Source organism: Aethalodelphis obliquidens, unplaced genomic scaffold (assembly GCF_003676395.1).
Source record: "Aethalodelphis obliquidens isolate GAN/ISIS:26980383/991018 unplaced genomic scaffold, ASM367639v1 scaffold44, whole genome shotgun sequence".
In the NCBI taxonomy this organism is placed as follows: domain Eukaryota; kingdom Metazoa; phylum Chordata; class Mammalia; order Artiodactyla; family Delphinidae; genus Aethalodelphis; species Aethalodelphis obliquidens.
In genome coordinates, this window is record NW_020837988.1 from 12,047,450 (window position 1) to 12,067,402 (window position 19,953).

The 19,953-nt window shown below is 56.1% G+C and overlaps 1 protein-coding gene across 10 annotated transcripts in view; it reads left to right on the plus strand.

Annotated features, from left to right (window-relative positions):
* The first annotated feature begins 5,173 nt into the window (after positions 1-5,173).
* The window catches only part of ASPSCR1 (ASPSCR1 tether for SLC2A4, UBX domain containing), a 30,883-nt gene continuing 16,103 nt past the window's right edge, over positions 5,174-19,953 (plus strand). For 2 of the 10 annotated variants that reach the window (XM_027081060.1, XM_027081061.1), the window contains exons 1-6: positions 5,177-5,326; positions 6,229-6,284; positions 9,243-9,357; positions 10,642-10,742; positions 18,733-18,790; positions 19,736-19,809. In XM_027081060.1, coding sequence (XP_026936861.1) covers positions 5,225-5,326; positions 6,229-6,284; positions 9,243-9,357; positions 10,642-10,742; positions 18,733-18,790; positions 19,736-19,809 — 506 coding nt within the window. In that variant the 5' untranslated portion in view covers positions 5,177-5,224. The other 8 variants (XR_003427612.1, XM_027081062.1, XR_003427611.1 and 5 more) reach the window with 7 other exon arrangements.

Sequence of the window (19,953 nt, forward strand, 5' to 3'; positions counted from 1 at the left end):
GGGACCCCATGCCCTGACCACTCTCTGGGCTGCCGGGATGCTGTGACAGCCTATACGACATCCAGGACTTTGTGCTCTGATGTACCGCACTGTGGAGGGGAGCGGAGTTAGACGGGGTCCCAGAGTGGGTCATGTAGGCTGCAGAGAAAAGAACAAATGAGGGTATGTTCTGTGTCACCTGCTGTGTAAGAAGGAAGGAGAGGAAGAATCCACATCTGTGTCCACTTAGCCTCTGCTACATGCATGTGCTCATCTTTGCAAAAAGGCAGGAAAGCTACCCCAGAACCAGAAGAAGATTAGTTCTTATGGGGGCGAGTGGGAGTGGATGAAGAAGGAGGACCCTCTTCTGGCTATGTGTCATTTTATACTTATAACTTTTGAATCAAATAATATTCAAATCAAATAATAAATAAATATTTTTCATAATCAAAATATAACATTAAATCAAAAAAGAGTGAAAAAGACCCTAAAATTCAGTAATAAATGAACATGTGTATCCAATTAACATAACCACACACACAAAAAAGAATTAATTCAAATAATTTTGAACACAATACTCTGTATTTCTTTTTTGCGATATATTCTGAGGACAAAAATAACTACAAAGAAATCTTGAGATTTCCTTAGTAGGTCTGGTTACTAGCAGTATTGCTGTAGTAATTCCAAAGCTATTTGGAGGGTTGTTGTTTTTTTAATATTTATTTATTTATTTGGCTGCGCCGGGTCTTAGTTGCAGCATGTGGGAATCTTCGTTGCAGCATGTGGGATCTTTTAGTTGCAGCATGCATGCGGGAGCTAGTTCCCTGACCAGGGATCAAACCCGGGCCCCCTCTATTGGGAGTGCGGAGTCTTAACCACTGGACCACCAGGGAAGTCCCTGAAGGGTATTTTGGAACAGAGCAAATTTATAAATATATTGATGCTGCTGAAAACAAGGGTTCTCACTGTGGATAAGGGGATATTTGGTTGTGCCTTTTTTCGTAGATTGAAAATGGTTGAATATTGGCAATTTCATACAATTCAACCAAATATAAATAAGGAAGGAGGGAAGAAGAAGACTGAGGGGTGGTGAATTCAGGATGCTAGTTCTGTGCCCTGAGAGGGCCTACAAACCAGAGGCACACCGGGAGCAACGAACGTGCTCAGCTCCAGACCTCGGTTTCTAAATCTCATTCCCCTCAAAAAGGGACTAGGGCTTCCTTGAGAAATGGCATTCAGGGCTGGGGCAGGGACATCCTGGGGGGGCCTAAAATACTTTCTTGTGGCTGAAGTGATGAAGTGCTCAGAGAACAACACAAACATCGAAAAGATGCAGGAAAGATGTGAGTGCTACAGGTGACTGTAGAGTAGCTCGGGGTGTGGTATCAATGACAGATCTCCCAATGTTGTATCACAGTTCGGTGGTGAAGTAAGAGAGTGGCCTTGCTCTTGAGAAATACACACTGAAATATTTAGTGGCAGAGGTGAACAATGTCTCCACTTACTCTCAGGTGGTTCAGAACATATATACACATATATGGAGAGAGAGAGAGATAATGATGATGAAGCAAATGGGCAACATGTAAACAACTGGAGAGTCTGTCTAAGAGGTATGCAGGAGTTCCTTTTACTGTTCTTGTAACTTCTACATTTGAAATAATATGAAAATAAGAAGTCACTGCCCCCCCACCCAAGGGAGCATAGGAGCCAGCTTAAAGGGGGTGTGTGTCTCACTGGCCAAATTTGGATCAAATTTGAGCATCAGAAAGAATAACTGAATGAAGAAAAAGAATCCATGAGTTCATATTAATATTTAGGAATTAAAAAAAATTCTTGACCAAAAAATGCCTATTAAATGTAGAGGAATGATAAAGTTGGAAGGCTGTGATTTTGCACCATAAATGTAATGATGGATTCAGGCAAGGACCATCAACTGATGCTAAAACCACTGGGTAAATGGTTCTTGGAAAAACATCATATTTGTGCTCTCAAAGAATTACCCCACACATAGCTTATTCAGTCTACACGGGACCTGGAACATGGAGGTTCAGTCTGCATGTCCCCACTAATGGGACAAACTGATATCCTGGACCTCCTGGGGGGCTGTCATCTATGCTGCCTCACTGCACTGAATGTTTAACTCCAGGAAAAGATCAGACAGATCCAGCCTTGGGCTCTAAAAAATGCAAATGTCATGAAAAATTAACACGAAACAAAAAATAGAGGGACTGTGGTAGGGTGTTTTTTTTTTTTTTTTTTTCTGGCCTCACCACACAGCTTGCAGGATCTTAGTTCCCCAACCAGGAATCGAACCCATGCCCTCAGCAGTGAAAGTGCAGAGTCCTAACTACTGGACCGCCAGGGAATTCCCAGGACTGTGGTAGATTAAAGGAGTGTAAACAGACCCAACAACAAAATGCAATGTGACAACCAGCTATAAAGGACCATTTGGGGACAACAAGGGAAAGTCTAAAGTGGGCTGTGTATTAGATAATATCATTATATCCATGGTTGTTGGGTGTGGTGATGGGTTATGATTAAAAAGGAGAAGGTCCTGGTTCTTAGGAGGAGCTGCCGCATTATTTGGGGGGAGAGTACCTGGATGTCATCAACTTACTTTCAAATATAAATATATATGCATATATTAATGCAGAGAGAAAAGGCAAATGCTGTCATTTCCATAATGCTATATAAATGGAATGGCACAGTATGCAATCTTTGGGGACCAGCTCTTTTCACTCAGCATGTTTCCCTGGAGACTCACCCAGGCTGCGGTGTCAGTAGTTCATTCCCGTGATTGCTGAGCAGTGTTCCATGTGTGGATGTGCCACATTGTTTAACTGCTCAACCTGTTGACGGTCATCCAGGTTCATTCCAGCTTTTGACTATTAGATAAAGCTGCTGTGAAAGTTAATGTGCAGATCTGTCATTTTTTAAAACAGCAAAATTGGAAAGAAAAATGTGAGCTGCAGAGAAAGGCTGAACTATGAGCACAAAGAAGAGGCTCCCCTTTGGGGCCTTGAATGCCTCTCAGAGATGATTTTTTTTTTCCTAAAGATTATGTATTTATTTATTTATTTTTTGGCTGCATCGGGTCTTATTTGCAGCACGTGGGATCTTTCACTGCAGCATGCGGGCTTCTCTCTAGTTGTGGTGTTCAGGTTTTCTCTTCTCTAGTTGTGGTGTGAGGGCTCCAGGGCGCGTGGGCTCTAGTTGAGGCTCGCGAGCTCAGTCGTTGTGGCACGCAGACTTAGTTGCCCCGCTGCATGTGGGATCTTAGTTCCCTGACCAGGGATCGAACCCGTATCCCCTGCACTGTAAGGCTGATTCTTTACCACTGGGCCACCAGGGGAGTCCCCCAAAGATGATCTTTGACCCTACAGTTATCTCTGTGACCTCTGCTGTGATCACGCCCTTAAGGCTGTGCCTGGACCACCCGCAGGAGGTGATGGGGCCTTGAGGGAAGGTGCCAAGTTGCAGCGAGGAACTGTGGAAGGTAAGCACGAGGAGGCAGCCTCCCCACAGAGCAAATGGAGGGCCAGGCGTGTGGGTCCTAATCTATGGCAAACTTGCCATGGGGCAGGTGAGGGTCCTTCCTGCTGTGGTGTGGAGCTGGTGTGTTAACCTGGAATTTTTGCCTCCAGCCTGAAATAATCCCCTGTACCAGGGGAGCCTCTGCTGGGCATTTCCAGCCTCTGGAGGCTTCTCAAGCTGAGATCCAGCATCCAGGGGTCGGCTCTGGGGCTTGCTTCATGGGAGCTTCGTGGGGTCTGGTCTGTCCTGCTTGGTCTTCACCAGGTCTGGCCCAGCCAGGCCACTAAGGGAGGCGGGTCTGCTCTGCCTTTCCCACCTCCTAGTGCCAATGCCAGGACACAGACCCCATTGAGCCTGGGGCACCCTGCCCCTGCCAGGTGAGTGGCAGCAGAAGGAGGAGAAGGCACATGTGGGGGGACTGTGCATTCGTTTGTCCCATCGATAGTCATTCCTCTCACAGATGTTTGCAGAGCACCCACCCCGTGCCAGGCTCTGCTCTGCGTGCCTGCCGGCGGAGGGCCAGACAGACGGGGCTGCCTTGGGACAGCCAGTAAACAAGTGAGCAGGCACGAAAGGCCTGTCCCAGTGCAGATGAGGCTCTGAGGAAACCCCACAGTGCTGAAGAGGCCAGGTTGGGGGCAACTTGGGGCCTGGCTGCCGCAGAACTGCATGTGGGGCCCTGCTGGGCTGAAGGGTGGGTTTGAGAGCTTGCAGGCAGTGGTCACAAATGCCCCACAGGTGTCTGCTCCAAGGCCTCGTGTACTCGGCTACACATAGATGATGAGACCCATGTGAGCAGGTAGGAGGGGGTGGGGCAGGTCAGCAGACCGCTGTCTCTGAGCCAGAAAATTTCTCTGTCCTGTGTCCTGTGGTGTTCCCCGGCCTCAGGAGAGGGGACTGGCCGATGGGGACCAGGAAGTGTGTGTGGCTCGGTGAGGCACTGAGGTTGCATAGAGTGCTACACAGTCCCTCGGGGGTGGCCGTGGAGCTGTGGCTACCCTGAGGCTTTCCCGTTTTCTCGCATAAGCATGCAGTCGTCTGTTTGTCAGTATGAAACTGCTTGTGAGACAGATGTGTCAGCTACACCAAGGCATGACAGCACCCACACCAGAGGGGTGGCAGGATCCCACATGCCCCTCCTCCCGGCCCTTCCACTGCCTTGGGCAGGTGGAATTGGGGGACAAGTTCTGTCAAGAGTTTAGCTGCTGGCAGAGTGAGAGCACGGACAGGCACAATGCTCGTCACAGACTTTCATTGAATCTGCTCTCTGGTTTGGAGTTTCTGGCCGGCCTTTCCTGGCAGCTGCTCCCTGACCTTGACACCACCCCACGGCCGGCAGGCATTCACTCCGCAGGGGTACCGGGCCTGACCCTACCCCTCGGGACCAGAGGGGGCAGGAAGGGGGGCAGTGGGACCCAGGACGGGCCGGCGAGGACAGGGAGCCGAGGCCTAGACGCACTCGCTGCCCGCACCGCCGGCCCAGAACCGGGGCCACGTGGCCGCGCTGGAGTGACCGCGCCTATCTAACGTCGGGCGCGCGCTCGCGGGCCCCGCGAAAGCACCGGGGGCGTGGCCAGGCAGGGGCGGGCCCGGGGGCGCGCTGGCCCCGCCCCGCCCCAGGGCCCGCCCCCGAGGCCGCGAGGCTGTGCGTCCGGCTGTTGCGGATAAAGTTTGACGCTGGGCGGGCGGCGGCAGGTCACGTGAGGAGAAGATGGCGGCCCCGGCGGGCAGCGGGGGCTCTGCGGTGTCGGTGCTGGCCCCGAACGGGCGGCGCCACACGGTGAAGGTGACGCCGAGCACAGTGCTACTGCAGGTGCGGCCGCGGGCGGGCGGCGGGCGGCAAGCAGGGACGCGACGGCCGCGACTCGGCGCCGGCCGCTCCAGCGGTTCTTGCGAGGGCCGCGGGGCGGGGCCGGGCGGGACCCTCGGGGCGGGGTCTGCGACGTCCAATGAGCGGCCTCCTGGCGCGGTGGGCCCGCCCACTTCCGCGCCGGGCTCCGGGTCCGTGGGGGCGGGGGCGCCGCACTCAGGGGCTGTCAGGGGTCGCGGCCTCTGCCACCCCCACCCGAGCTCGCGGTCCTCCGAGCCCGCCTCCGAGGGCCCCCGAACCTTGTCCCCACCCCGGGGTCGCCCTTCGTCTCGGTGTGCTGTGGCCGGGTGTGCTGAGTCACTCGCAGCACTTCACCGGGCACCTGGCGGACGTCGATTGCATTACGTTGGAAATGCTTGTTGGACCCTGAAGTGTAGGGGACGGTGCACATACACGGTGGTGCAGGGGGCTGAGACGATGAATGGTAACTCAGTGTGTGCAGGGTAGGGACTGGGGCTCCCGCCCAGGGGGGCACCTAGGACCCACTCGAGCTGGGTCTCTGTGGAGTTTGAACTTTATTCTCTGTGTGTGGGGTGTCCCCGAGTGTAGGAAGATGTCTGTGGTGCCGGGTTTGTTGGGGACCCGGTTTGTTGGGTCCCACAGAGCTGGGTTGACAAAGCAGGCCCAGTGAGGAGGAGGAGAGTGAGCAGGATTTGCAGGTGAGACGTGTGGAGCTGTTGAGTGGACGGTCCATCACCTGGCTTGTATTAGGCTTAGTCCTACAGAGCCGACCGGCTCTCCAAGAGGTGGACTCTGTGCCCTTGGCTGCCTCAGTGTCACTTGCCTACCCCCGCCGGGGCCCACCAGGCCAGATACAGTGGCTCATGCCCTCATCTCACCCCTAGGTTCTGGAGGACACGTGCCATCGGCAGGACTTCAACCCCAACGAGTACGACCTGAAGTGAGTTTGCTTTGGCCGGGCCTCGGGCTCCAAATCCATCCACCCTTCCCGCAGGGCCCTGCTGAGGCTTAAACCCACAAGGTTTATTCTCTCATCCTCTGGAGGCTAGAAGCCCCTAATGATGGTGTTGGTGGGGCCGCACTCCCTCCAGAGGTCTAGGGGAGGCACCTGTCTTGCCTCTTTCAGCTTTTGGGGGCTCCAGGCATCCCTGGGCTTGTGGCCGCCTCCCTCCAGTCTCTGCCTCCCTGCTTCCTGTGTGTTTGTGTCTCTCCTCTTTTGTCTCTTATAAGGCTACTTGTCTTTGAATTTAGGGGCTACCATGTAATCCAGGATGACCTCATCTCAAGATCCTTAATTACATCTGCAAAGGCCTTGTTTCCAAATAAGGCACATTCATGAGTTCTGGGTGTTAGGATGTGGATATGTCTCCTTAGGGGCCACCATTCTACTCACTGCAGAGGGCTTTTGTGCATTTGGTTGTGTAAGTTCCTGGTGGAGCTCTGAGGGCAAGAGGAGGTGGTCATGGAGAAATGGGAAGAAACCTGCAAACTGTAGGTGGGTTCTGGTGGGCTCACAGACTCTGGAGTTGTGTGCATGGGTCTTTGTGTGCAGGCATTTTTCCAAAGAGAGGGCTTTTACCAGATTCTTGTGGGGTCTAAGGCAATGAAAGGCTCAAAACGCCTCACTGGTTGGTATGGATTTCTGTCCCGTATGGGGAGCTTCCAATCTTAGCAGCGGCGTGTCCTTCACTGTTTGGCTGTCCTCACATTCAGGGGTAGAGAGGAGCCCAAGGGGTGGGAGCCTGCTCTACTAGACCTGGCCCGTGCTGCCTCTCACGTAGGGCTCTGCAGAGGAGGTGTGAGTGGAGATGCCCTCACATCATCCCAGGTCTCTGCCTCTTGCCACCGAGAATCCTAGGGCCAGTGCTGGGCTGTCCCCTGGCATCCTGTCACAGAGCTGTGTGCCCTTTCTTTGCTCTCCCTGAACCTGCCTGAGATCTCCACGTGGTGCCTGGTTGGACTGTTACAACAGGTATTGATTTTTCTCTTGTCTCCTTTGTATCCACCAACTGTGTAATTTGTTTAAAAACTGCTGCCACTGCCACCGAAGGCAGCGTTTTGCACACACATGTGTGTGCACGTGTGTGAGACCCCTTCCTCTCATCTCCAGAGCTCTGAGCCCCGCTTCTCGGGTTTTCCTTAGGTCATCTGTCCTGTCTTGCACTTGACGTTGAGGTTGTTATAAGGCAATTTCCAGCCAGTGTTGAAGATGGGTATCAAAGGTGTTTCTTTCCCAAGTCTTCTAAATGCCCTATTCATGTTCAGAAAACCATTGTTTCCAAAGGCATCTTGGCATTCATGCCATCGGGTGACCACTTTGTGTGTATTCAAAGCTCACATTCTCTCACTAGTGCTGTAGTTTTTCCCCTAAACGTTCATTGAAAATAGAGCTCACAGTCTGATTTCTGAGAGACATAAATAAGTTCTCTTTTTCCCTCTCCTGGTGACTTATTCTGGCTGCTGTCTGTCTCTTGTAAAGTCAAGGCCACACGGCAGAACTATTTTCTACTGTGGGCAGGAGCTTTTCTGAGACCCAGGTGATCTATAGGGTTAACAGTGGTGGTTCTCCTTCCTGTAGGGTTCCTGGGAGCTAAGGGGGTCAGGAGGAGAGGGCCCAGGGTCACTCAGGCTCCAGGGCCACCTGACTGCCACCCTCCCTGCCCACGGGTGAGGCAGTGTCCAGGCCTTCAAAGCCCACGCCCCTTCCTCTCTCTCCTCTTCTCAGGAGTGGGTATCTGCCTCCCTGTCAGTCCACCAAAGAGGTATGATCTGAGATGGATATCAGGAGCTGCAGATTGTGGTCCCAGCACTGCCTTTGGGTGGCCTGGGCTACCTACTGGCACTTCTCATCTGAGTTTCCTGTTTGTGAAGTAGGGTGACCACGACCCTGACTGTGCGTCTCGGGAGGGCAGGCTGTCAATAGAGAGCAGCAGGCGTCTCGGAGGTCCCTGGATTCTCCACCTGCCCTTCTCTCCTGGCTGTGGATATTTCCGCCCTGACTCACCAGTTCACTTTGCTCCCCTCAGTTCCTTCCAAGAACCATCCCTCCTTGGATCCAGGAGCTCTATGCATGAGGGTCAGAGGAGGCTGCAAGCCCATGTGGGCCTCTTCCTCATCTGTTGGAAGCTCTAAGCTGCCAGGTCCCTGTGCAGCAGCTAAAACATGCAGGCCACAGGCAGAGAGACTGAAGGGCTGCTCCAGGGTTGGAGGACCTGGCTTTGTGAGCTAGGAATGGCGGTCTCAGCCCTTCATCTGTGAATCTCAGCCACCGTGAGGGCCTGGCTCTCCATGGAGACTTCAGGCCCGGTCATTCCATTTGTGGTTCTCTAGAACTTTTGCCTCTGTCACTGGTCTTTGGGGTTGTGGCCCTGCTTCCAAGGGTAGCAGGAAGCAGGAGTGACAGGAGCGGGTCATTTTGGCTGATGGCCAGCAGCACAGGGAGAGTGGCCACAGTGGCCAGACTGCTGCAGCTCCGAGCAGTGGCGACAAGGCATCGTTCTGTTAGAACTTTTCTGCGCAGAGCATGGTGCACACCCCTTAGTCATGCCCACGTGCGCTTTTATCTTCTGAGTTTGTACTTGGGCTGGTTGCTGCTTCACAGTCTGAAAGAGCAGGCCCTCGGTTTGCCCCAGGGGTGACCTGTCTGTGTTCTCTCTGTTCTTGCCTGAACTGTATCAATGCTCACTCTCTCTTTCCTTTGGAAGACCCACTGCTGGAGTCAGGGACCCACCCTGTCTCTGCAGGCTTGCCGGCCGTCACTCTGTTCCTGCAGCCTTGGCGCCATGGGCTGTGGAATTGCTAGCCAGACGTGGGCGTCACTCTGCTTGTGCCGTGGTCCTGGCAGGGCTGGGCTGTGTTCGGGTCGGCGGGCAGCCTGTGGCTTTGGTCTGTTTTGCAGGTTTCAGAGGAATGTGCTTGACCTCTCTCTCCAGTGGAGATTTGCCAATCTGCCCAATAACGCCAAGCTGGAGATGGTGCCCATCTCCCGGAGCCGCGAGGGGCCCGAGAACATGGTAGGTGGCTCTCAAGGAGGGACTGGCTTCACTGCTCCTCCCGGCTCTTCCATTCAGACCATTTGGGCCGCAGGATGTATCAGCAGGCCGAGCAGACGGGGTGTGGAGCGTGGGCTGTTTCAGAGGGCTGTGCAGGCGAGGCACTTGTCCTCGTCCTTGGGTGAGGCTGCCTTCTCTAGGTTAGGCCAGAGCCACTTTTCTACTCCAAAAGCTGATGATTGGAAATGAGACTTTTCATTCTTTGTGCTGAATGTTTTTTGGGGGTGGGGGGTGGAGAGGCGATTAATTGTGCTGTGTCCATATCAGCGTGCTGGTAGCATCCACCATACGACCTGATGTTTCTGGTCAGAAAATCACCAAGAGTCTTAGAGCCCACAGGACTCTGTGCGGTGTCCAGTGGAGCCTCACTTCTGGGACGAGGACACCCAGCTCAGGGGCGCAGGCTTCCTCTGACCAGTCTTGGCTAGACCACAGCCCGAGTCTCCTGACTGCAGTCCACTGCTTTCTACCAAATCAGTAACTTTTATGTCCTAGGGATTTAGTGAATGACACTAGGGTTACTGTGGATAGAGACAAGAATCATGGTGATAGCTGCTCTCTTGTGCACAAGTGGGTCCTTTACATACAAAACTGCAAATTCTCCCAACACTGCAGGGAAGTGGTTTTCATCCATGTCGAGAGGCAAGGAGGCTCAGGCCCTGGGGTGTTAGTTCTCTGTCCAGAGCCCACCAGGAGTCAGGCGCCTGGGGCTGAGCTTATTAATACACCTCTTTTTCCATTACAGTTGTGGTTCTCAGCCTTTCACATGGAAGCACCCTGACTTCCCTTGTGGGTTCCTTGGGTGTGCTGGAGACCCCCTCGCAGTTTCTTCCCACAGAACAGTTCCTCCTTTGTTTGTTATTGGGATTTAATGTAAATAAACGTGCCCTTGAGGAGTCCCTTGGCTAGAAGGGCAGGAGTAGCAATGACCTAGAGAGTCATGCGCTGGGCTGTGACAGGTGGGGCTGTGCAAGGTCCTTACCTTGGGTCTCTGCACTCGTGCTTTAGTGTGTCTGTTGTTCAACAGAGGGACCAGAGGAGAATTTACCCGCTTGTGGGTTATAGACTTGTGTCACTATTTAGGAAGATAATTGTTAAAATTATCCTGTAAGGCAGTGTGCTCCCTTACTAAAATTCAGCAAACACAATGCCCTCCGCCTGTGCCCTAAGGATCAGACTTGGTCTGGGGTCCAGCTGGGATAGCTGCTCCTCTTCCTGACTTGGTTCCTGTATCTCGCCCCTCAGGTGCGCATTGCTCTGCAGTTGGATGATGGCTCCAGGTTGCAAGACACTTTCTGCTCAGGCCAGACACTCTGGGAGCTTCTCTGCCGCTTTGCCCAGATCAGGTAAGTGTCAGTGAGCAGGTTTGGGGCTCTGCCTCCCTCTGCCCTGGGGATGCTGCCACGGTCACTGGGGCTAGTCCAGGGCCACAAGCCTGAGCTTTGCTTTGACTTCATACCAGCAGGTGCTGGTCACCAGTAGCTCATCTTTTTTACTTGGTGTCCTGGTATGATAGCCAGGCCGTGCCCTTCTGGAAGAGCTTGTGGGGAACCCAAGAGGTCCCCACCTGTGTGGTGAGCAGTCAGGGGAGAAGTGGGGTGCTGGGCTTCTCAGCAGACAAATGTTGCAGGTGTAAAACTTCCTTGTCGTGAGAATGGGCCGTATTTAAAGAAAACATCTTGATGACAGTTAACATGTGTCAGTTTCTATCTGGTGATTAATGGTTTAAACTTTATTTCTGAGTGTGTCAAAATGGTAGTCTTCTAAGTTTTGGTTTTTCATTGTGGGATGGAAGACTTTGTCCACTTTTAAAGGTCTCAACCAACAGAATGGAAGGGACCGTGAGAGGGTGTAGTGGTTGCTGTGTGGCCGTGGGCAAGTTGTTTGCCCTCTGTGGGCCTTGCAGGGGTGATGTGAGGATGAGATGAGTTAATGTGTCTCAAGTGCCGAGAACAGGACCTTGCCCACGGTTTGTCTGTGCAGAAGAAGGGGCTCTGGGTAGGGCCATCACGGTGACAGGGCCTCTAGGAAAGCCTGCTCTGATCTGATGTGGCACCCACTGCCCCTGCTGTCCCAGCATCCAGATTCCTGCTCCCCCACCTCAGCCGCTCCCATGGAACTCCTCTCCCCGTATCTGATGTGCTGGTGTCCCCCTGTTGCCAGTTCTTTCTATGACGAGGCCACGGTGGGCTGCTGTGCAAAGACCAGCTGGCCCCTTCCCCTCCTATGAGCCTGGTCCTGGGTAGCCGGGGATGCCGCCCCTGCAGCCAGCTTCTGCTTCCTACCCAGATGCTCTCCTGAGAGAACTCTGTCCCCACTCAGGTGGCTTCTGACAGTATTAGTGCTTCTAAAATGGGTACATAGGCTGCCACCTCACTCTACTGCTCTTGGCACCTGTTGTCTGACTGGTTCCTCTGTCAGCTGGGGGGGTCAGGCTGCTGTTACCCTTGTTTTCAGAAGAAGAAACAGAGACCCAGGGGAGGAGGGGGCTCCTCAAAGCCCAGGGCCTGGGTTGCCAGCACCTGCCTTCTCAGCTGCTGAAAAGATGGGGCCTCTGCCTCTGTTTCTACTTCCTTCTTTCATTTATTCAGCACAGGCTTGGCTGGGGCTCTAGTAGGAAGTTAGTCCTGGTCTCCCATAGCTAATAGGCAGGTATACAGAACTACCAGAAGAAACTATCAGAAGCTATCACAAAGAAGAAGGGAAGATGCCTTGGGAGGTGGTGGGGAAGGTCGTGGAGGAGCCAGCTGCACTAGGATCTGAGAAGGAGACATCTGGGCCAAAGGAGGAGCAAGTGCAAAGGCCCTGGGGCAGAAATAAGGAGAGGAGAAACACATGGAACACAGCTTGTGATTCTTCTCCCTCCCAAAAGGCAACTAAAACGTCATTAAAGGACTTTACAGAGATACAGCCTGGAGGATGGAGAGAGCAGGAGCTGAGGCAGTGACAGCACCTGGACGTGGGTGGGGAGGGTGACAAGGGGCCAGGGGTGGCAGGGGGGTGGCCAGGGCAGGCGCTGGATGACGTGGGGTCCTAGATCCCCTCGCACTCCATGCTGCTGGTGCCAGAGCTGGTTCCCTGGGTAGGGTGGGGCTCTCTGGACTGGGGATGCCCTTGCTGTCCCGAGAACCGGGGTAGGTGAGCGTGAGCCCCCCATGTGGCTTCCAAAATGGTGGAAGCTCCCAATGTTGGGGGCATGGGTGGCTCCCCAGATCACCACCTGGATACTGATAGCTGCACTGCGGCCAGAGCCCTGGGCGTAAACAGGAGCCCACAGCCAAAGGTGCCCAGACATTTGAGCAAGGCTGACGGAGAGGCCAATGCAGACAGACAGGAAGAGATGGCAGCTGTCAGGACAGGTGACAGCATTTGTTCCTGTTCTCCGAGGATGGAGGGGCTGTTGGAACTGGAGCTGGATGCTATTAAAAAGAAACATTCAAAGATAAGGAAGGGCTTCCCTGGTGGCGCAGTGGTTGAGGGTCCGCCTGCCAATGCAGGGGACACGGGTTCGTGCCCCGGTCTCGGAGGATCCCACATGCCGTGGAGCGGCTGGGCCCGTGAGCCATGGCCTCTGAGCCTGCGCATCCGGAGCCTGTGCTCCGCAACGGGAGAGGCCACAACAGTGAGAGCCCCGCGTGCTGCAAAAAAAAAAAAAAAAAAAAAAAAAAGGAAGAGCCCTTGGAAGTGGATCGGAAAGCTGCAGTAGAAGGTGCAGGGGTCAGCCACAGCTATGGATCAAACAGCACAATCCCTGTCACACATGACAGGGTGCCGCGTGTCTGGGAGTGGCCGGTGGTCCGAGGATATGCCGTTCTACTCACGCGCCTGAGGGTTAGCCGGTGTGACTGGCTGGTCTGCAGCCTGACTGAGCGCATTCTTTCCGAGGTGGCAAATGCCTGAGGGCACGTGGGGTCCGCCACTCGAGGCTTGGGAGCCGATGCTTGGACCTGGGGTGCAGGGTCCCTGCCATCCCTCCTCCTGGGAGGAGCCACAGAGCCAGGCGGCCAAGCACAGGATGGAGGCCAGAGGAAGGGGACTCGGGACAGGACAGGCCGCTGGCTCCTGATACTGCATCTCTAGAAATAAAGCAGAAGCACAGGAGGAAGCTGGTGAAGATGGTGGGAAACCGTCCTGGAACCGAAGGGCATGCGTTTCCAGAGTGACAGGCCGGCTATGCCTGTACCAGTGGGGCCTCATCTGGTGGCATCACTGTAACTCATCAGGAGCTGGAGATGATGGGATGGTTCCCCACGCTCAGAGAGGGACAGCAGTCCTGCACAAAGGCCTCAGGCTCCCTGTGGCACCACCAGGAAGGTGGCCAAGCAGTGCCTTCAGAATACTGTAGGAAATTCATTTGTTCTAGAATTCTCTATTTTGCTAGATTGTTGAAGGGTGAGGATGAAACAAAGCCATTTTTAGACACAAAGGTCACCCATTTACCGCACACACCCTCTGAGCAAGCTACTAACTGCTCCACCAAAGGGCAGGCGGGCAGGTCCACCCAGAAGCAGGCAGACGAGGGGCGTGGGGGGCTGACGCCTGGGCCCCAGACACAGGCGTGGTGGGAGCCCATGTTGCCAGGCCCCCCGCTTAGGCTGTGACCACCAAAAGGAGGAGTAACCCAGAGGGAGGAGACGGGGCTCCATGGTACGGGGTCCATCCCCCCGGGAAGACTGGGTGGTTCCTCAGCTGTTGGCCTGGGGAGCCAGGGTCGCCCTGTCATGATGAAGCCTGATGCTCCCATCTGGCCCTCGAGTTGTTGGCTGGGCGGTCTGGGGGCTGCCTCTGTGGAGGGGCCGAGGTGCTGGGAACACTGGTTCACACGAGCCTCTCAGGACTGACTGACTCAGTAACCTGGGTTTAAGATACAAGAAACAGAATGTGGGGGCAGTGGGGACAGCGGCATAAGAAGCGAGGTGACATCAGGAGGATGTGGGCCCTGGGAGGGGTCGTCACGCAGGGACGAATTCTTGACTCTCGTGCGGCGTTGAGCACGGCACAGCACGCACCCTCTCTTTCCTGCTGTGCGCAGGGACGGATTCTTGACTCATGCAGCGTTGAGCACGGCACGGCTTGCACCCTCTCTTTCTTGCTGTGACTGTTCTGCGTTTTCTTGGAAATGCCCTCAGCATCGTTTCCATGGCTGTGCAGTCCTATCCTGTGTGTGTGTGCGCGCGCGCGCCCAGCCCATCCTGTGGGCAGCTGGAGGTCTGTGCCCCACTCCGCCCTGAGAATTTACTCTGGAGGCAGAATTGCTGGCCCAGCAAATGGGGACTTGTCTCGGCTTCATCTCCGGAAGTGCAGGTCCGGGCCTTTCCTTGGAAGCTGGCACTCCCTAACCGTGAAGCAAGGTTCAGATGAGGGAGGGAGGGCAGCGTCTTCAGCCCCAACGTCATGGCCAGATGCCCAGTGAGCTGGCGAAACCATGCTGGGGCTGTGCAGGGGCTGCATCAGCTGCCCACCACTGCAAGGGCCTGCCAACATGGGGGGCAGCTGCCTGACAGGTCCGGTGAGGCAAGGGAGCTCTGGCTGGCTCACAGCAGCTCCCTTGCTGGCCGGGGGCAGGAAGCTCTGGGAATTCCAAGTGTCCAAGTCCCCACAGAGTGGGACAAGTAGGAAGCTGGTTTTTCTCACTTGATGCTTTTGGGAGCAGTAAGAGTCCCAGAGCAGCTGGTGCCGTGCGTGGCCGGGAGCTGTGGGAGATGAGCACAGCACCCTGGATCCACTGTTGGTCAGGAGGCAGGTCCTATGCATGGGGATCAGGGTGGATGGTGGCCCGGCCCTGACCCTAGCATCTGGAGCAATGAACTGTCCACTGGACATGCCATGTGGGCCACATGTGCGGGACATGGAGGTAATTCAGAATTTTCTGGTAGCCACATCAAAGGAAAGTAAAAACAGGTGTAATTAATTTTAGGAATATAATTAACTTGACTCAATATATCCAAAATATTCTCTGAACGTGTAATCAACAGGAAAAAGGAGATATTTTACATTCTTTGTTGGTAGGAGGTCTTTGAAATCTGGTGTGTCTCACACTTGGAGCTGGCCTCCTTCTGGGCCAGCTGCCCTGCGCGTGCTCGGCACCCGTGTGGACGGGTAGCCGCCACGGAGGGCACTGGCTCCATGTGGGCTGGCCCGTCCTCCTCTCTGCTTCTCGGGCATCTGCTTCAGGGAGGGCTCCAGGCATGCCATGCCAGGCTGGATTCTTCCCGGAAGCCCGTTGCCCCTCTACACCTGGCCTCATTTCACAGCCAAGCCCACTGGTCCATCTCAGCCGTGTTCATCCCATGCATAGTAAAAGCAGGGAGTCGAGTGTCCCTGGGAAAGGTAGGTGTCTGCCTGTTCTCTCAGGGTCGTAGGGCCCCCAGGGCACAGCGGGCTGCAGGGAGGGGCTGCCCCTGAGGTTGGGGGCCGGCCTGTGGTCACGCTGTGCCCAGACCCAGAGCCTTGTGGGCGGGCAGCCAGAGGCCTAGATTCAGGGCTCTCGCGCAGCACCTCCCCACCCCCCGTCTTGTTTGGGAAGGCCAGAGGCTGCCTTCCCCCTGCAACTGCCCACTCCGTCTGCTCTGGAGGAGGAGTCTCTGTGATTCGGCCGAGCCTCGGCCTCCTTGCTCCCTTGGGCCACAGCCTCATCTCTTTGTGGGTTGGGCTGCTGGGTGGTGGTGGATGTGAGCCACCTGGCCCCTTGGGATGTGGCCTCACCCACCCTGGGCTTCCTTGTGGCAGCAGGGACCCCTCTGAGCCTGAAGTCACAGCTCTGTTAGTTTCAGTTGGTTTTTGTCAGTTTTGGTTGTTCTTTTTTTTTTTTTGCGGTACGCAGGCCTCTCACTGCTGTGGCCTCTCCCATTGCAGAGCACAGGCTCCAGACGCGCAGGCTCAGCGGCCATGGCTCACGGGCCCAGCCGCTCCGCGGCATGTGGGATCTTCCTGGACCAGGGCACGAACCCGTGTCCCCTGCGTCGGCAGGTGGACTCTCAGCCACTGCGCCACCAGGGAAGCCCTTGGTTGTTCTTGTGTGGGAGTGCTGTGGTGTCAGGCTTGTGTCGGTGGCACCTGAGTTTGTACCAGCCCAACTTGGTCAGGCCCAAACAGGTGACAAAAACAGAAGGGGCTCCAGATGCCTGCCTTGCCCCCAGTTCACAGCATCACCTCCCCGCGAGCCCTGCCAGGAGCCATCTGGGTGGGCGGATGGCCCATGTCTATGGGGTGACACCCTCCATGGTGGTTGAAGAGCACAGCAGCAGCAGCGCCTTTGCCCTGCCTGGCTGACCCTGCTGGCCCCAGGCCTGGCCCCGAGAGCAGGTGTGCCGGCCTTAGATAGAGTGAGATCCTGCCACTCCTCCCCAGCATCATCCCTTGGGCCAAGTGGCGTCCAGTGGCTCTGTCTGGGCTGGGGGGTGGGAGCAGGTCCAGGGGCACAAGGGTCCCCGGGAGGTCCCCTCTAGGCTCCCTCTGAGACACGTGGAACTTTAGCAATGTCTGTTGCAGGGAGTGGTGGCTTCGGCTCTCCGTTGAGCTGGAACCTCCTGGTCCACTGTCTTCGGCCGGATGGGAGAGCGCTGTTAATTGGCCAGGAAAGTCTGGAAGTGATCTCGGCTGCCCCTCCCCTCGGCGTGTTTACAGGCCTCTCCTCAGATCCCACACGCGGGAATCCGATCCCTCTGGAGGAGCCGACATCAAAGCTGAGCTGCTGTTTGATGTCCAGGGGCCTCCGAGGGCAGCAGGCAGGCAGGCCTTCCCGGGTGCTGCTGTGCTCTCGTCCCTGTTTGTGATTTGTGGTCCCCACGCTGGCATTGGGTGCCCTGGACAAGGATTTCGAGGGAGGACGCCTGGCCAGAACCCCTGAGAGCAGAGGGGACTCTGCCTGTCTCGTGGTGGGCAGTCAGCTTGCTTTCTGAGCCCAGCCCTGAAAGCTGCTGTCTCTGTTGCCGTTGAAAGGAGCAGGACCCCTGTGTCTCCCCACCGCCTTCCTCCTCTCTAGCCCTGGGATCTTGTTTGCTGGAGTATCTTCCTTCACTCTTTCTCTGTTTTGGCTTCAGGATGAAGAGTATGTAGGCCTGGTCAGGGTTGTCTCTCTGGCACTTTGGGGTCTTGTGTTTTCCTGAGGCCTGGCCACGCTGTGTGTGCGGGGTCACACCCGCCATGGCCGGCCCCCATGAGGCTCTGGTCGAGGGCTGGAAGCCTTCCCTGGGGAGCAGCTTCTTTGTGAGCACAGCCTTGGGGAGAGCCCGGGGTGCTCCATGGGGACCGGCAGCCTGTGGGAGGTGGCCAGGGACCTCTTCCAGGGGCCCCCACGGCAACCTCTGGATTAGCTTGAGTGTCTCAGCCCTGAGGAATATGCAAAGCATAAACTGAAAGCAAACAAGAGAGACGGGAGAAAACATGCTGAACCTGAGCAGAGGACAGTGTCACGGGTCTCGGGGACGGGCCCAGGCAGTCGAGTGTCCGAGTGTCTGTGTACAGTCACCAGCTGAGCCTCTGTGTCTCCCATCCCAGCCACCTCCTTGTCTGAGCCCTGGGCTTGGCCGGGAGCACTGCACGGCCTGAGGGTGCTCCAGGTCTCCTACTCTGGCAGGCGCAACGCCTTGTGTCACCCTTCCCGGAGGAGAGGGTCAGGCCTGGGGCACTGCTGCTAGGTCTGGGACATGCGTTTATTTGGGGGCTAGTTCTACGGGTATGTGTCAGGAAATGCAGAAATAAACTTCCCTTGGTCGTCGCAGGCCTGTGTGGTACAGCTGTCGAGGTACAGGCCTGTGTGAGTGGTGTTGGCCATCCTGAGGGTGTGTGCGCGATGGTGCGCCTGCATGCCTGCCATCCTCCAGCCTGCCCAGCTGTGCTTCCTGGGGGCCCTTCCCTCCCATCTCAGGGTCTGGTTTATAGGGGAGGGGCGTTGGTGGCTGGGCCCGCTGCCCACCTCCCTGTTTGTCCTGGCATTGCCCCACTCTCTCCTCGGAGTTTGTGTGATAGATCCGTGCCAAGTGCTCCTGGTGCTTCTGGGGCAGCAACCTTCTCAGGGGACAGCTTCAGATAAAAGCCCAGATCATGCCCTCCCAGGACTTTCTCATCGCCGACCCTGGGCACAGTTGACAGCAACCCAAGGCACGTCCAGGAGGTGGCTGGTGCCGCCCGTCCCCGTGTTCTGTGTCCTCCCTTTGCTCTGAGCCGGGAGGCCGTGGGCAGGTGGGAGACACCCCCAGGCCATGGGCTGATGGCCAGCCGTGGGGTGGCCAGGGTGGGCGGGTCCCCCACAGTGGCTGGCCAGGGTGCTGTCCCCAGGGCAGCAGTGTCCCCAGGCAGTGGTTACCTGTGATGCTTTCTTCTCTCCCCTCTCAGGGAGTGTCTGGACCGGCCGTGTGAGGCCAGCCCCATTTGCGTGTACATGAGAGATGAGGTAGGTGAGCTGTGGGCCCACCCGCCGGGCCCGCGCCCTGTCGCCCCCTCCCAGCCGCCACATGGGCCCACCCCACTTTCCAATCTGGAAAATTCACTCCTTTAGACCTTTCAAAGCAGCGATGGGCAGACTGGGGCCCTGAAAGCATGATGTGTTTCATGGAAAAAAGGCAGGACGCCGGCTCCGCTGGAACCAACTGCGGGCCGCCCGGGCTGCTCCCAAACCTCCCTCAGAGCCCTGTTTGTTTTCTCAGCTTCTCTCAAAGCCCAAGAGTCACAAAAGTGGTTTCATTTTAATAAATATTTGCTTTGCTCAAAGTTTTGATCTTTTTCAAAACCGAGTGTGGCGTGGTGCAGGCTTGGCCTGGCACTGAGGCCCTGCCTGTCCCCGCCCGCCCGCCCGTGACGGGGGACCCTCTTGGCGCTTGTCCCCTGGCTCACAGGGGCTTTTTGTTTCAACCCTGGCCAAGCGCCCTTTCCTGGCCTGGGGTGCCCACTGTCCCCGAGGGGCCCCTGGTGTAGACAGGGCACACTCACCTATTTATCCCAGTTTGAGGTTCCTGACCCAGGGCTCAGTGGGGCAGGGGTTCCAGGGCTGTGAGCGGGAGGGACCTTGGGGGATGGGTCCTCCCCTGGAGGAGACAGACCACTGGGCCTCAGGCACCTGGGCCTGGATCAGCTCCAGCCCTCAGAGGGCTGGTTAGCTGGCCAGATGTGCCTAACCCCGGCCTGAGCCCTGCCCACCCAGACCTCGGATGGGGTGGGGTTGGGGAGACAGACATGGACCAGCGAACAAATGCTCGGATGTAGATTGGGGTGCAGGGGGCTGGACCCAGGCCTTTTGGGAGCTGTGGCTGGCTGCGGGACCCCATGGTGCTGGTGACACAGTGCCCAGGCTGGGGGAGGCAGCGAGGGGTCAGCAGGATGTCCTGTTCCTTCCTCACAGGTGACCGGTAGAGCCGCCTTGCAGAGCACGACGCTGCAGTCACTGGGCCTCACCGGGGGCAGCGCCATCATCAGGTGGGGGGTCTCTGAGTCTGGTTTAGTGAAGAAAACTGCGGTCTCAAGGGAAAGGAAACAGGAAACGTGGGGAAGCCCAGACCCTTGCCAGTTGCTTCTCCTGCCTGCAGTCTGTGGGGGCTGGGCACCATGGGGTGCAGCATC